At 41.6% G+C, this 13,100-nt stretch overlaps 1 protein-coding gene across 2 annotated transcripts in view; it reads right to left on the minus strand.

Annotated features, from left to right (window-relative positions):
• Positions 1–821: 821 nt before the first annotated feature.
• Positions 822–13,100, minus strand: part of abce1 (ATP-binding cassette, sub-family E (OABP), member 1) — a 75,449-nt gene continuing 63,170 nt past the window's right edge. For both annotated transcript variants that reach the window (XM_068041455.1, XM_068041464.1), the window contains 2 exons: positions 2,441–2,552; positions 822–1,339 (listed from right to left, as the gene is read on the minus strand). In XM_068041455.1, coding sequence (XP_067897556.1) covers positions 1,292–1,339; positions 2,441–2,552 — 160 coding nt within the window. In that variant the 3' untranslated portion in view covers positions 822–1,291. The remainder of the gene's footprint in view (positions 1,340–2,440; positions 2,553–13,100) is intronic.

Genomic DNA, 13,100 nt, shown 5'->3' on the forward strand with positions numbered 1-13,100 from the left:
TACCATGAAATAATTTTTAAAAAAGTATTGCTTATACTACCTTTTCCACCTGAGCCCTTACTAAAGGGACCCCTTTACTAGTTTAAAGTCCTGGTGACTGCCCTACATATCCTTTCCATTAGGGCCCTGGTCCCAGCCTGGTTCAGGTGGTGCTCGTCCCAACTGTACAGTTCCTTCTTGTCCCAGTATTGCATGAAATAGATCCCCTATTTCTCACACCACGTGCTCACCTCCTTAATCTGTTTATCTCTATGCCAATTTCCAAATGGCTCGGGTAATAATGCAGAGATTATAACCCTGGAGGTCCTGTTTTTAAATTTAGCCCTAGTACTCTTTGAACAGGACCTCTTGGCTTGCTCTTTTATATCTTGTTGGTCCCAACATGAATCACAACTGGATCCTTCCCTCCCACTCCAATATTCTTTCAAGCCAGTTTGAGATGTCTGTCACCCTGGCACCAGTTAGGCAACATACCATGCGGAGATCTCGGTCCTGCTCACAAAGAATACTGTCTGTTCCCCAAATTACTGAATCCCCTAAAAATACCATATCACACATCCCCTCCTCCTCTCTTTGGACAGTTTCCAAGTTGTGCAGATAGACTCCCAGCATCTTGGGAAGCATCATAAAAGAGGATTTCCTGTGCTGTGCAAAAAAATTATAAATTCGAAGAGAATAAATTTACAATTTTGCTACACAGCACAGAGGAAAATCTTCCTCTTTAATTGTACTGTAACTGCAGGTTTCTCCATTGTGTAACTTATCCCAAATCTTGCATTTTACAGCACACCAGATGGAATAGTAAACACAGTACACCATCCTTGTTTTATCTGATTTAATATTGTTAATAGGACACTGTTTGCAACTAAAAGTTTATTCATCAAAATGCAATTATTGTCAAAAGAAACCAATGTAAAAATAAAAGCAGAATTGATGTTTCCACTTAGTTAAATATACCACAATCCCTCTGGTCACCTTTTATAGCACATGGTTGTTTCGACCATTTCCAAGACTGTTTTTCCGCCTTGTGTGCCTCAAACTGGCATTTTACATCACAGCCACGAATAAATAAATGTAGATGCGATAAAACCACAATTTTCAGCATTATATACCAATTCGCTACAAATGTCTTAAGGGGGAAATGAACAATTTCAAAAAATTAATATAAAGAACTGCTCTGTAGTTGTTGATTGAACTGTAAAAGATGCAGCCTGTCAGTTGTCATTCTAAATATTTCTTGTATTGAATATGGCAGTTTGGATTTATGTTTGGCTCCCTGAAAAATGAAAGTTTAGTCATCCAAGAAAAAGTAGTTTCCACTCTTCTTCTGCTCCACATCCTATTAAAGATAAAGGAGAAGTCACATAGATCACACTGTGTTTTCTTATTGCATGTTCCAGGGAAAAAAACTTTTTAAAAGTTTCCCCTGCCTCGTCTCCAGAAAAGAGTAAAGACAAAGGAAAATGAACCTCTGCTGAAGCCAATTTAAAAGCAGCCCATAGTTGCTCACCTCCCAATGCTGCTCTTCCTCAAGATAGCTTAATGTCTGCACATTAATGTCTACACCTCCTCTTACATCAACCACCTGCCCATCCTCATTTCGTGTCAGTGGGACCAGTGACCATGGGCGGCACAGTGGCTAGCATCGCAGCCTCACAGCTCCAGCGACCCGGTACTGCCTGTGTGGAGTTTGCAAGTTCTCCCTGTGTCTGCGTGGGTTTTCGCCGGGTACTCCGGTTTCCTCCCACGTCCAAAAGACTTGCAGGTTGATAGGTAAATTGGCCATTATAAATTGCCCCTAGTATACGTAGGCGGTAGAGGAATATATGGAGGTGAGGACGTGGTAGGAATATGGGATTAGTGTAGGATTAGTATAAAATGGGTGGTTGATGGTCGGCACAGACTCAGTGGGCCGAAGGGCCTGTTTCAGTGCTGTATCTCTAAATAAAAAAAAAAATAAAATAAAATTACCCCAAACAAGACTATAAATTCTCTGTGTGGGGAGTGCAGGTGTGATTCCATTCCTATCATTTAGTAATGCAGCGTGTGATAGAGACATGCGTACTACTAGTGCTAACCTGAACCCTGTGAGAATAATGGTAATGGTACTGCAACATAGCAGGAAGACTTCCTCTTAACAGCAACCAGAGAAAATCTTCCCTCACTATTTTCTCCAATTTTGTGTATGAATTAATACAATCCTTTATCATTTGCTGCACTTCAGGTATATTCTGCAAATTGCAAACAGAAAATATGTACTTAGAAGCCTTAAAAAGACAACTATAGTACAAGGGAGCTTGAATAATGAACTTTTTTAATATATATATATATGTTGTAAATCATATGGGATTTTTTGGAATTTTACTTCATTTCAGTGCACAATGCTTTCACTCATCTGACTGTGGAGTTAATTGTAATATGCATATAAATTTATGCTCACCTTGATAGAGTTCATCTTATTAATCCTTGGTCTATAATTGTTTGGGTCTCTTCGGAACGTGATTTCCAACTGAGACAAGAATTTATTCATTCCAGCAAGCAGTGTCTGTGGACTGAAATTGTTTGAAACAATTAGCACAGCACAGTAGACTATAGATGCATTATAGTAGAAGCTCCCTGCATTGTTAGACAGATTTGAGAATGGTAAATTATTCACTCAATATTGTGTAATTCTCACTCCCAAATCAAGCTAATTTCTACATGCATCAAGGTACAACTCAAAAGTCATAAGCCATACTTTTGCCTCTTAAAAATTTGTTAATATATTGGCCAACAACTTGCATATCATTTCACCTTCTTTGCATCACATCTTGCTCTGGTTTGCAACGGAACTGAATGCTTTAGGTTATTTTCATCAAGTTGTGTTTCCCCTCCTCAGTGCATGCTTAACTGCACAAAACTGCACAATGGAGGTCAGCAAATACTGTTAGTGACACTGTGCTATTACTGTTATGGGTCCAAACTGCATTAATTGGCTTCATGGTTATATCTAGAGTACTTGGAGATTAAAATCAGTAAGTTGCTATTTTCAATATTGGCAACCTCATACAAGAACAAGAAATAGGAACAAGGAAAGGCCAGTTAACCTTTGTAGCTCTCAATCACATGGGCCATTTAGAATTCACACAAACAAATGTTATTTATTTGGGAATCAACTTTATCCAGAGTTAGCATTCACTGCGTTAGGCCAATAAGAACAGAAGAAATAGGAGCAGGAGTAGGTCATTCAGCCCCTCAAGCCTGCCCTGCCATTCAATAATATCATGGCTGATCAGCCCCAGACCTCAACTCCTCTTTCGTGCCAGCTCCTCATAGCCCTCAACTGATATTTCAAAAATCTATCTACCTCCTCTTTAAATACTCTGTGATCTAGCCTCCACAACTCTCTGGGGTGGAGAATTCCAGACATTCACTACCCGCAGAGAATAAGTTCCTTTGCATCTCAGTTTTAAATGAGTGCCCCCTTATTCTGTAACTATGTCCCCTAGTTTGAGATTCCCCCACTAGTGGAAATATCTTATCAACATCTACCCTGTCAAGCCCCCTCAGAATCTTGTATATTTCAATAAGATCACCCCTCATTCTTCTAACTTCTAATGAATAAAGGCCTAACCTGTTTAGCCGTTCTTGATAAGTCAACCCCTTCAGCCCAGGAATCAACCTAGTGAATCTCTTTTGAATTGCCTCCAATGCCAGTATATCCTTTCTTAAATACAGAGAACAAAACTGTACACAGTACTCCAGGTGCGGCCTCACCAACACCCTGTACAGTTCTAACAAGTTGTATTTTTAAAACTCCAACCCCCTAGCAAGAAAGGCCAAAATTCCATTTGCCTTAAGTACTTGCTATACCTGCTTGCTAACTTTTTGTGTTTCATGCACAAGAACACCAAAGTCCCTCTTTGCTGCACTTTTTTTGGAGTCTCTCTCCAAGAGGCCATTTAGCCCCTCAAGCCTGCCCTGCCATTCAATAAGATCACGGCTGATCAGCCCCAGACCACAACTCCTCTTTTGTGAATGTCTGGAATGCCTCTTGATACTTCCTACCAAAGTGCATGACCTCACACTTACCTACACTAACCATCTGCCAAGTTTTTGCCCACTCACTCAACCTATCTATATCCCCTTGCAGATTCCTTATGTCCTCATCACAACATGCCCTCCCACCTATTTTTGTATCATCAGCAAATTTGGATACACTACACTCTGTCCCTTCCTCCAAGTCATTAATATAGATAGTAAATAATTGAGGTCCTAGGACTGATCCTTGTGGCACTCCACTAGTTACATCTTTCCAACCTGAAAAAGACCCATTAATCCCGACACTCTATCTTCTGTGAGTTAACCAATCCTCAATCCATGCTAATACATTACCCCCAATACCGTAAGCTCCTATCTTGTGCAATAATCCTTTATGTAACACCTTATTGAATGTCTTCTGGAAATCCAAATACACTACATCTACCGGTTCCCCTTTATCAACTCTGCTTGTTATATCCTCAAAGAATAGCAAATTTGTCAAACGTTATTTCCCTTTCACAAAACCATGTTCACTGTTTGTTTGCATTAAGCCTTTCTAAATAAAAACAAGAAATGTTGGAAATTCCAGGATTTCTTGTTTTTATTTCAGATTTCCAACATCCGCGGTATTTTGCTTTTATTTAAGCTTTTCTAAATGTCCTGCTATTTCTTCCTTAATAATGCATTCTAGCATTTTCCCAACGACTGATGTTAAGCTGACTGGCCTATAGTTTCCTGCTTTTTGTCTCCCTTCCTTCTTGAACAGGGGTGTCACATTAGCGGTTTTCCAATCTGCTGGGACACTCCTGAAATTCAGTGAGTTCTGGAATATTTCGACCAATGCCTCCACTACCTCTGCAACGACTTCCTTTAAAACTCTTGGATGCAGGCCATCAGGTCCTGGCGACTTGTCTGCCTTTCCTCCCATTAGTTTGTCAAACACTTTGTCCCTCGTGATAGAGACTTTTACCAGATCTTTCCTCCCATTAGCTCCTTGCTTTACTAATATCAGTGGGATGTTTATAGTGTCCTCCACTGTGAAGTCCGATGCAAAATATTGGTTTAAATTATCTGCCATTTCCCTGTTCCTCATTACCAATTCTCCAGTCGCATCCTCCAAGGATCCCATGCTCACTTTAGCTACTCTCTTTTTATACACTCGTAGAAGCCCTTGCTGTTTGTTTTTATTTTTCTTGCCAATTTACCTTCAATCAATTTTCTCCCTCTTTAACTTTTTAGTCATCAGCTGCTGATTCCTAAAAAAAATTCTCAATCCTCTGGCCTACCACTAGTTTTCACTGCTTTGCATCCCTTAGTTTTTGATTGGATACTCTCGTTGACCGCCTTTGTTAACCACGGGCATTTCATCCTTCTCATCGAGTCCTTTTTGACCGGGAAAAAGTTTTGCTGAGCATTATGAAATATCTGCTTAAATGTCTGACAGTGCTCATCCACTGACCTTCCCCTTAGTCTATTTTCTCAGCCTGCTTTAAGACAACTCTTTCTTCATACCTCTGTAAATTGCCCTTGCTTAAGTTGAGGACACTAGTTTGAGACAGTTGCTCGCCCTCAAAACTGAATTTGAAATTCTACCATGTTGTGATCGCTACCCCCCCGGAGGATCCTTAACTACGATATCTCTTATTAATCCTAATTCATTACACATTACTAGATCTAAAATAGCCTGTTCCCAAATAGGTTCGGCAACGTATTGCTCGAAGTAACAATCCCTGATGCACTCTACAAATTCATCTTCCATGTTACCTCTGCCAATCTGATTTGTCCAGTCAATATGTAGATTAAAGTCACCCATGACAATTGTAGCACCCTTCTTACATACCTCCGTTATTTCCCGATTTATACTTTGTCCTACAGTGAGGCAACTCTTCAGGGGCCTATAGACAACTCCCACCTGTGACTTCTTCCCCTTGCTATTCCTTATTTCCATTGATTCCACATCACTATCTATTGTACCTATATCATTACTCACCACCGCACTGATACCTTCCTTTACTAACAAAGCTACCCCACCTCCTTTTCTGCCTATTTTTCCGGAACGTTGAATACCCTTGAATATTGAGTTCCCAGTCTTGGTCACCCTGCAACCACGTCTCTATAATAGCTATCAAGTCAGACTCAATTCTATTTGTGCCATCAACTCATCTATTTTGTTAGAAATGCTGTGTGCATTCAGATAAAGAGCCTTAAACTTTGACTTTTTGCCATTACTACTCATTCTGGTTCTAATTTCTGCTGCACTCTTTGGCTTATATTTTCTGCCCCTTCCTGTCACACTCTGATTACCATTCGCCTCTTCACTACCCTGCATCTCTGCTCTCGTTTCTTTTTGATTTTTTAAACTTCCCTGCAATTGAACCCTCCCCCCCACTAATTAGTTTAAAGTCCTATCTACAACCCTAGTTATACGCTTCGCCAGGACACTGGTCCCAGCATGGTTCAAATGAAGCCAGTCCCAAAGGAACAGTTCTATCCTTCCCCAGTACTGGTGCAGTGCCCCAGGAATCGGAACCCATTTCTCCCACACGAATCTTTGAGCCATGCGTTTACCTCTCTAATCTTATTTACCCTACGCCAATTTGTACGTGACTCAGGTAGAGATTTGTGGTGCTGCTTTTTAATTTAATCTACTGTGTGAGGGAAGGAAACTCACATTATGTTCAAAGTGCTCCCCTATTTTACTCAGAAAAATAAGACTTACCATTATTTTATTTATAATTTCTGTAGAAATATCAATTTTATTGCTCACATGGAGTCAGATGGACCTCACTGCTAGACTACTCTTGATTAAGTAACCAACTGAGTTATTCAAAAACATAAGATGCCACAATAGGAGACCTAATGTCCTAGAAGGAAGTTCAACAGGCCAAATGGCATCTTCTTAATCCCAATTATTACTTATGTTCTTGTACTGACAGAACAATTACAGAGGATATCCCAGTCGAACTCAAACCTGTCCTCAGCGCAATCTACATAAATAGTGAACTCGTCCATTGAGACTTCCCTGATCTTTATGAAATAATGACATCAGTTGGTGCATTTACACACCGAGTTGCAGGCAAAGAATTCAGAAGACAGACGTGGGGCAAAATCTTATGGACTTAATTGTTAACAAAACATTGAGACCATAATGGGTCAGTAACCTGAACCGCAGGTGCTCTTTGCAGAGGGTGGCAAGAGTTGGCCAGCCAATCTCAGAGTACATGGAACCCATATCCCCATTTAAGGGTACAGACTTATATGTCAAAACACCCTGTTTTATCTCTCCAAATAGCACGTAGTGGCAGGTTGAGCCCTCAATGACTGCCCACAGTGCAATCACCTTCCTTGCCTTGCCACGATGCTGACATGATGTGCGACCCGTTTGCTGTGGGAAAGAGCCACTACACTTGTAAAATGGCTCTTTATTGGCTTCTTAGTTGTCCTACTAGGTTGCACAATTCACCCACAAGGGATCTCAACCTCACAGGTAACCTGCTCCTGGGAAATGTGGAGGGAGGCAGAAAGACATTCGGTTACTAGCCCCCAACTGATCCCGTCTCCAAGTGCCTGGCAAAATTCCACTCATTGAATCCTGTCAGTTTAGGAGCACAGGGACAGGAATAGGCCATTTAGTCCCTCAAGCCAGTTCCACTATTCAATGAGATTGTGGCTGATCTGTGACCTAACTCCACATACCTGCCTTTGCCCCATATCCCTCAATAGCATTGGTCAACAAAATTCTTTCAATCTGATTTAAAATGAGGTGACCTAGCATCAACTACCATTTGTGGAGAGAGTTCCAAACTTCTGCCATTCTTTTCATGTAGCTCCCTAGTCCGAGACTGACGACCAGTGGAATAGTTTCTATTGGTTCCCGTCAATATCTTGAGAGCTTCGATCAAATCACCCCTTACCTTCTAAATTTCAAGAAATACAACCCTAGTTTGTGTACTCTCTCTTCGTAATTTAACTGTTGCAGTTCAGGTATCATTCTGGGAAACCTATGCTGCACTCGCTCCACGGCCAAGCTATCTGTCCTAAGATGTGGTGCTCAGAACTGGTCACAGTACTTCAGGTATGGTTTAACCAGGGCTTTGTATAGCTGAAGCATGACTTTTACCCCCTTGTATTATTGTCGTCTAGATATAAAGGCCAGCATTCCATTAGCTTTGTTTTATTTTTTCTGTACATCTTCATGACATTTTAATGATCTATGTACATGGACCGTCAAGTCTCTTTGGACCGCCACTGTTTCTAGCTTTTCACCATTTAGAAACTACAATCCTTTTTAGGTTCAAAGTGGATGACCTCACATTTTCCTACATTGAAATCCATTTGCCAGTCTTGTCTATTCAGTTAATGTATCAACATCTCGAATTTTATGCTTCCATCTACATGGCTTACAATGACGTCTATCTTTGCGCTTTCTACAAACTTGGATATGTGACTTTCTATCATATTATCTAAGTTGTTAATACTGTGAATAGTTGAAACCCCAAAAAACAGATTCTTGCAGGACACCACTAGTCCCATTCTGCCAATTAGAGGACTTGCCCATTATCTCTACTCTGTCTCCTGCTGCTCAGCCAATTTCCTAGTCAGATCAATAATGTGCCTTCAATTCCACGTGCTTCAACTTCAGCCAAGTCTCTTACGAGTAACCTTAACAAATGCCTCATTCATAGACATTTCTCTGTCCACTACTTTAGTCACCTCTTAAAAAAACTGAATTACATTCATCAGGCATGGCCTATCCTTTACCAATTCATGCTGACTTTCTCTTATCAGCTGAAAAATTTCAAGACGTTAAGTCACTTGACCTTTATTTATAGACTTTGGCAATTTCCCAACAGATATCAGACTAACTGGTTTATAATTCCCTGGTTTCCCCCCTCACCTTCCTTAATAACAGAGTGACATGCAATTTTCTAATCGAAAGGGGTTCCCGAATCGGGAGAACTTTGGAAGATTATAGTTAAGGTATCTGCAATGTTCTCACCTTTGCAAGTTTCCTTTCATACTCTTTTTGAAGCTCTTTACTTTGTTAACTTTTGTTGTTCTTTGCATCTTTCCCAGTTTCTAGGATCTGTGTTAGTTTTTTCACTTTTCACAGTATTGTTACAGTACAGAAGGAGGCCATTTAGCCCATCGTGTCTGCACCAGCTCTCCAAAAGAAAAATTCACTGTATGCCATTCCCCCACCTCCACATTCTTCCATTTCAGTTAACAGTCTAATTCCCTTTGGAATGCTTCAATTGAACCTGCCTCCACCACACACTCAACAGCACATTCCAGATCTTAAGCACACGCTGCATGAAAAAGTTTTTCCTCATGTCGCTTTTGCTTCTCTTACCCATTACTTTCAATCTGTGCCCTCTTATCGATCCTTTCACGAGTGGGACCAGTTTCTCTCTATCTAATTTGTCTAGACCCTTCATGATTTTGAATATCTCTATCAAATGACCTCTCAGCCTTCTATTCTCCAAGGAAAACAGTCCCAACTTCTCTAATCTATCTTCGTAGCTGAATTTCTTCATCCCTGGAACCATTCTCGTGAATCTCTTCTGTACTCTCTCCAATGCCTTCACATCTTTCTTAACGTGCGGCACCCAGAACTGGACGAAATACTTCAGCTGAGGCCAAACTAGTGTCTTATACAAATTCAACATAACTTCCTTGCTCTTGTACCCTATAGCCCCATTAATAAAGCCCAGGATACTGTATGCTTTATTAACTGCTCTCTCAACCTGTCCTGCCACCTTCAATGACTTATGCACATATATACCCAGGTCCCTCTGCTCCTGCACCCACTTTAGAATTATACGCTTCATTCTATATGGTCTCTCCACATTCTTCCTACCAAAAATATGAGTCACTTCACATTTCTCTGCAATGAACTTCATCTGCCACCTGTCCTCCCATTCCACCAACTTGTCTATGTCCTTTTGCAGTTCTACACCATCCTCCTCACAGTTGACAATGCTTCCAAGTTTCATAAAATCCACAAACTTTGAAATTGTGCCCTGTACACCAAGGTCAGGAAAAGCAAGGGTCCCAACACTGATCCCTGGGGCTCCACTACAAACCTTCCTCCAGCCTGAAAAACATCCATTAACCACTACTCTTTGTTTCCTGTCACTCAGCCAATTCCACATCCATGTTGCTCCTGACCCTTATATTACATGAGCTATATAAATTTGCTCACAAGTCCGTGTACACTACATCAACCGCATTGCCCTCACCAACCCTGTTACCTCCTCAAAAAAACTCCAGCACTTTAGTCAACCATGATTTTCCCTTAAGAAATCCATGCTGCCTTTCTTTAAGTAACCTGCATTTGTCCATGTGACTATTAATTTTGTCCCAAATTGTTCTTTCCAGATGTTTCCCCACCACCCAAGTTAAAATAACTGGCTTGCTGGGCTTATTCTTGCACTCTTTTCTGAACAAGGGTGTAACGTTTGCAACTCTCCTCTGGCACCACCCCCCAATCTAAGGAAGACTGAAAAACTAAGGATAGTGCCGCCATGATTTCCACCCTCACTTCCCTCAGTATCCTTGGATGCATCTCATCCGGTCCTGGTGCGTTATTCACTTTAAGTGCGGACAGCCTATCTAATACGTCCTCATCATCAATTTTAAACCCTTTTAGTGTCTGAATTACCTCCTCTTTCACCATTGCCTGGATTGCATCTTCTTCATTGGTAAAGACCGATGCAAAGTATTCATTTAATGCCTCAGCTACACCCTCTGCCTCCAGACATTAATCCCCTTTATGATCCTTAATCAGCCCAACTGGTCCCTTTTTTTTTAAAGGGATACAGCACTGAAACATGCCCTTCAGCCCACTGAGTCTGTGCCGACCAACAACCACCTATTTATCCTAATCCTACATTAACCCCATATTCCCTACCACATCCCCACCATTCCCCTACCACCTACCTACACTAGGGGCAATTTACAATGGCCAATTTACCTATCAACCTGCAAGTCTTTGGCTGTGGGAGGAAGCCGGAGCACTCAGAGGAAACCCACGCGGTCACAGGGAGAACCTGCAAACTCCACACAGGCAGTTGCCAGAACTGAACCCGGGCCGCTGGAGCTGTGAGGCTGCGGTGCTAACCACTGCGGCACTGTGCCGCCCGATACCACTCTTTTACTATTTATATGTCTATAGAAAACTTTAGGATTCCCTTCAATTTTAGCTGCCAGTCTCTTTTCATGCTCCCTCTTTGCTTCTCATTTGTTTTTTCACTTCCCCTTTGGGCCTTCTATATTCAGCCTGGTTCTCAATTGTATTTTCTAACTGCTATCTGTTCTAAGCACACTTTTTCTTCTTTATCTTAATCTCTATCTCCTTCGTCATCCAGGGAGATCTGGATTTGTTTACCCTACCATTCCCCTTTGAGGGAACATACCTTGACTGTCCCTGAACTCTTTCTTCTTTGAAGGTAGCTCATTGTTCAGCTACCATTTTTCCTGCCAACCTTGGAATCCAACTTATTCGCCCCAGCTCCGTTCTTAACCCACAAAAGTTGGCTTTCCTCCAGTTAATTATTCTTACTCCGGATTGTTGTTTTTCCTTTTCCATAGTCTGCTTAAACCTTATGATACAGGATCACTATCCCCTAAATGATCTCCTACTTAATGATTTAGATGAGGGAACTAAATATAATATCGCCAAATTTGCAGATGACACAAAACTGGGTGGGAGGGTGAGTTGTGAGGAGGATGCAGAGAGGCTTTAGGGGTGATTGGACAAGTTAAGTGAGTGGGCAAATGCAGTATAATGTGGATAAATGTGAGGTTATCCACTTTGGTAGCAAAACAGGAAGGCAGATTATCTGAACGGCTATATACAGAGAGGGGAATATGCAACGAGACCTGGGTGTCCTCGTACACAAGTCATTGAAGGTAAGCATGCAGATCCAACAGACGGTAAAAAAGGCAAATGGTATGTTGGACTTCATAGCGAAATGATTCAAGTACAGGAGCAGGGATGTCTTGCTGCAATTATACAGGGCCTTGGTAAGGCCACACCTGGAATATTGTGTGCAGTTTTGGTCTCCTTACCGAGGAAGGATATTCTTGCTATAGAGGGAGTGCAGCGAAGCTTTACCAGACTGATTCCTGGGATAGCGGGACTGACGTATTAGGAGAGATCGAGTCGGTTAGGATAATATTCGCTGGGGTTCAGAAGAGTGAGGGGGGGGGGGGGGAAATCGCATAGAAACCTATAAAATTCTAACAGGACTTGACTAGATGCACAAAGGATGTTCCCAAAGGTGGGGAAGTCCAGAACCAGGGGTCATAGTCTAAGGATACGGGGTAAACCATTCAGGACTGAGATGAGGAGAAAATTCTTCACCCAGAGAGTGGTGAACCTGTGGAATTCGCTACCACAGAAAGCAGTTAAGGCCAAAACATTGTATGTTTTCAAGAAGGAGTTAGATATAGCTCTTGGGTTTAAAGGGATCAAATGATATAGGCGCAAGTAGGAACAGGTTACTGAGTTGGATGATCAGCCATGATCATAATGAATGGTGGAGCAGGCTCGAAGGGCTGAATGGCCTACTCCTGCTCCTATTTTCTATGTTTCTACTGACACTTGATCCACTTCATTCCCAAGAACCAGGTCTAGCAGTGCCTCCTTTCTCACTGGACTAGAAACATACTGTAGAAAATTTACCTGAACACACACTAGGAACTGCTGCCCCTCACTGTCCTTTACACTACTACTATCCCAGTCTACATTTGGATAATGAAAGTCCCCCAATATAACTACCCTATAATTTTTGCACCTCTCTGCAATTTCCTTGCAAATTTGTTCCTCCACTAGATGTTAGCTTTTAGATACTGAGCAATGTAACGGCACCTTTTTTGTTCCTCAGCTATAGCCAAATTGATTCTATCCTCGATCCCGCAGGGACACCCTTTTCTCCAGCACTGTAATGCTCTTCTTAATCAATACTGCCAACCCTCCCCCTTTTTTTCCCTTTCCTATCTTTCCTGAACACCTTGTATCCAGGAATATTCAATACCCAGTCTTGCCCTTCTTTGAGCCAGGTCTCTGTTATAGC

The sequence above is a fragment of the Heterodontus francisci genome, chromosome 1 (genome assembly GCF_036365525.1).
Source record: "Heterodontus francisci isolate sHetFra1 chromosome 1, sHetFra1.hap1, whole genome shotgun sequence".
Lineage (NCBI taxonomy): Eukaryota > Metazoa > Chordata > Chondrichthyes > Heterodontiformes > Heterodontidae > Heterodontus > Heterodontus francisci.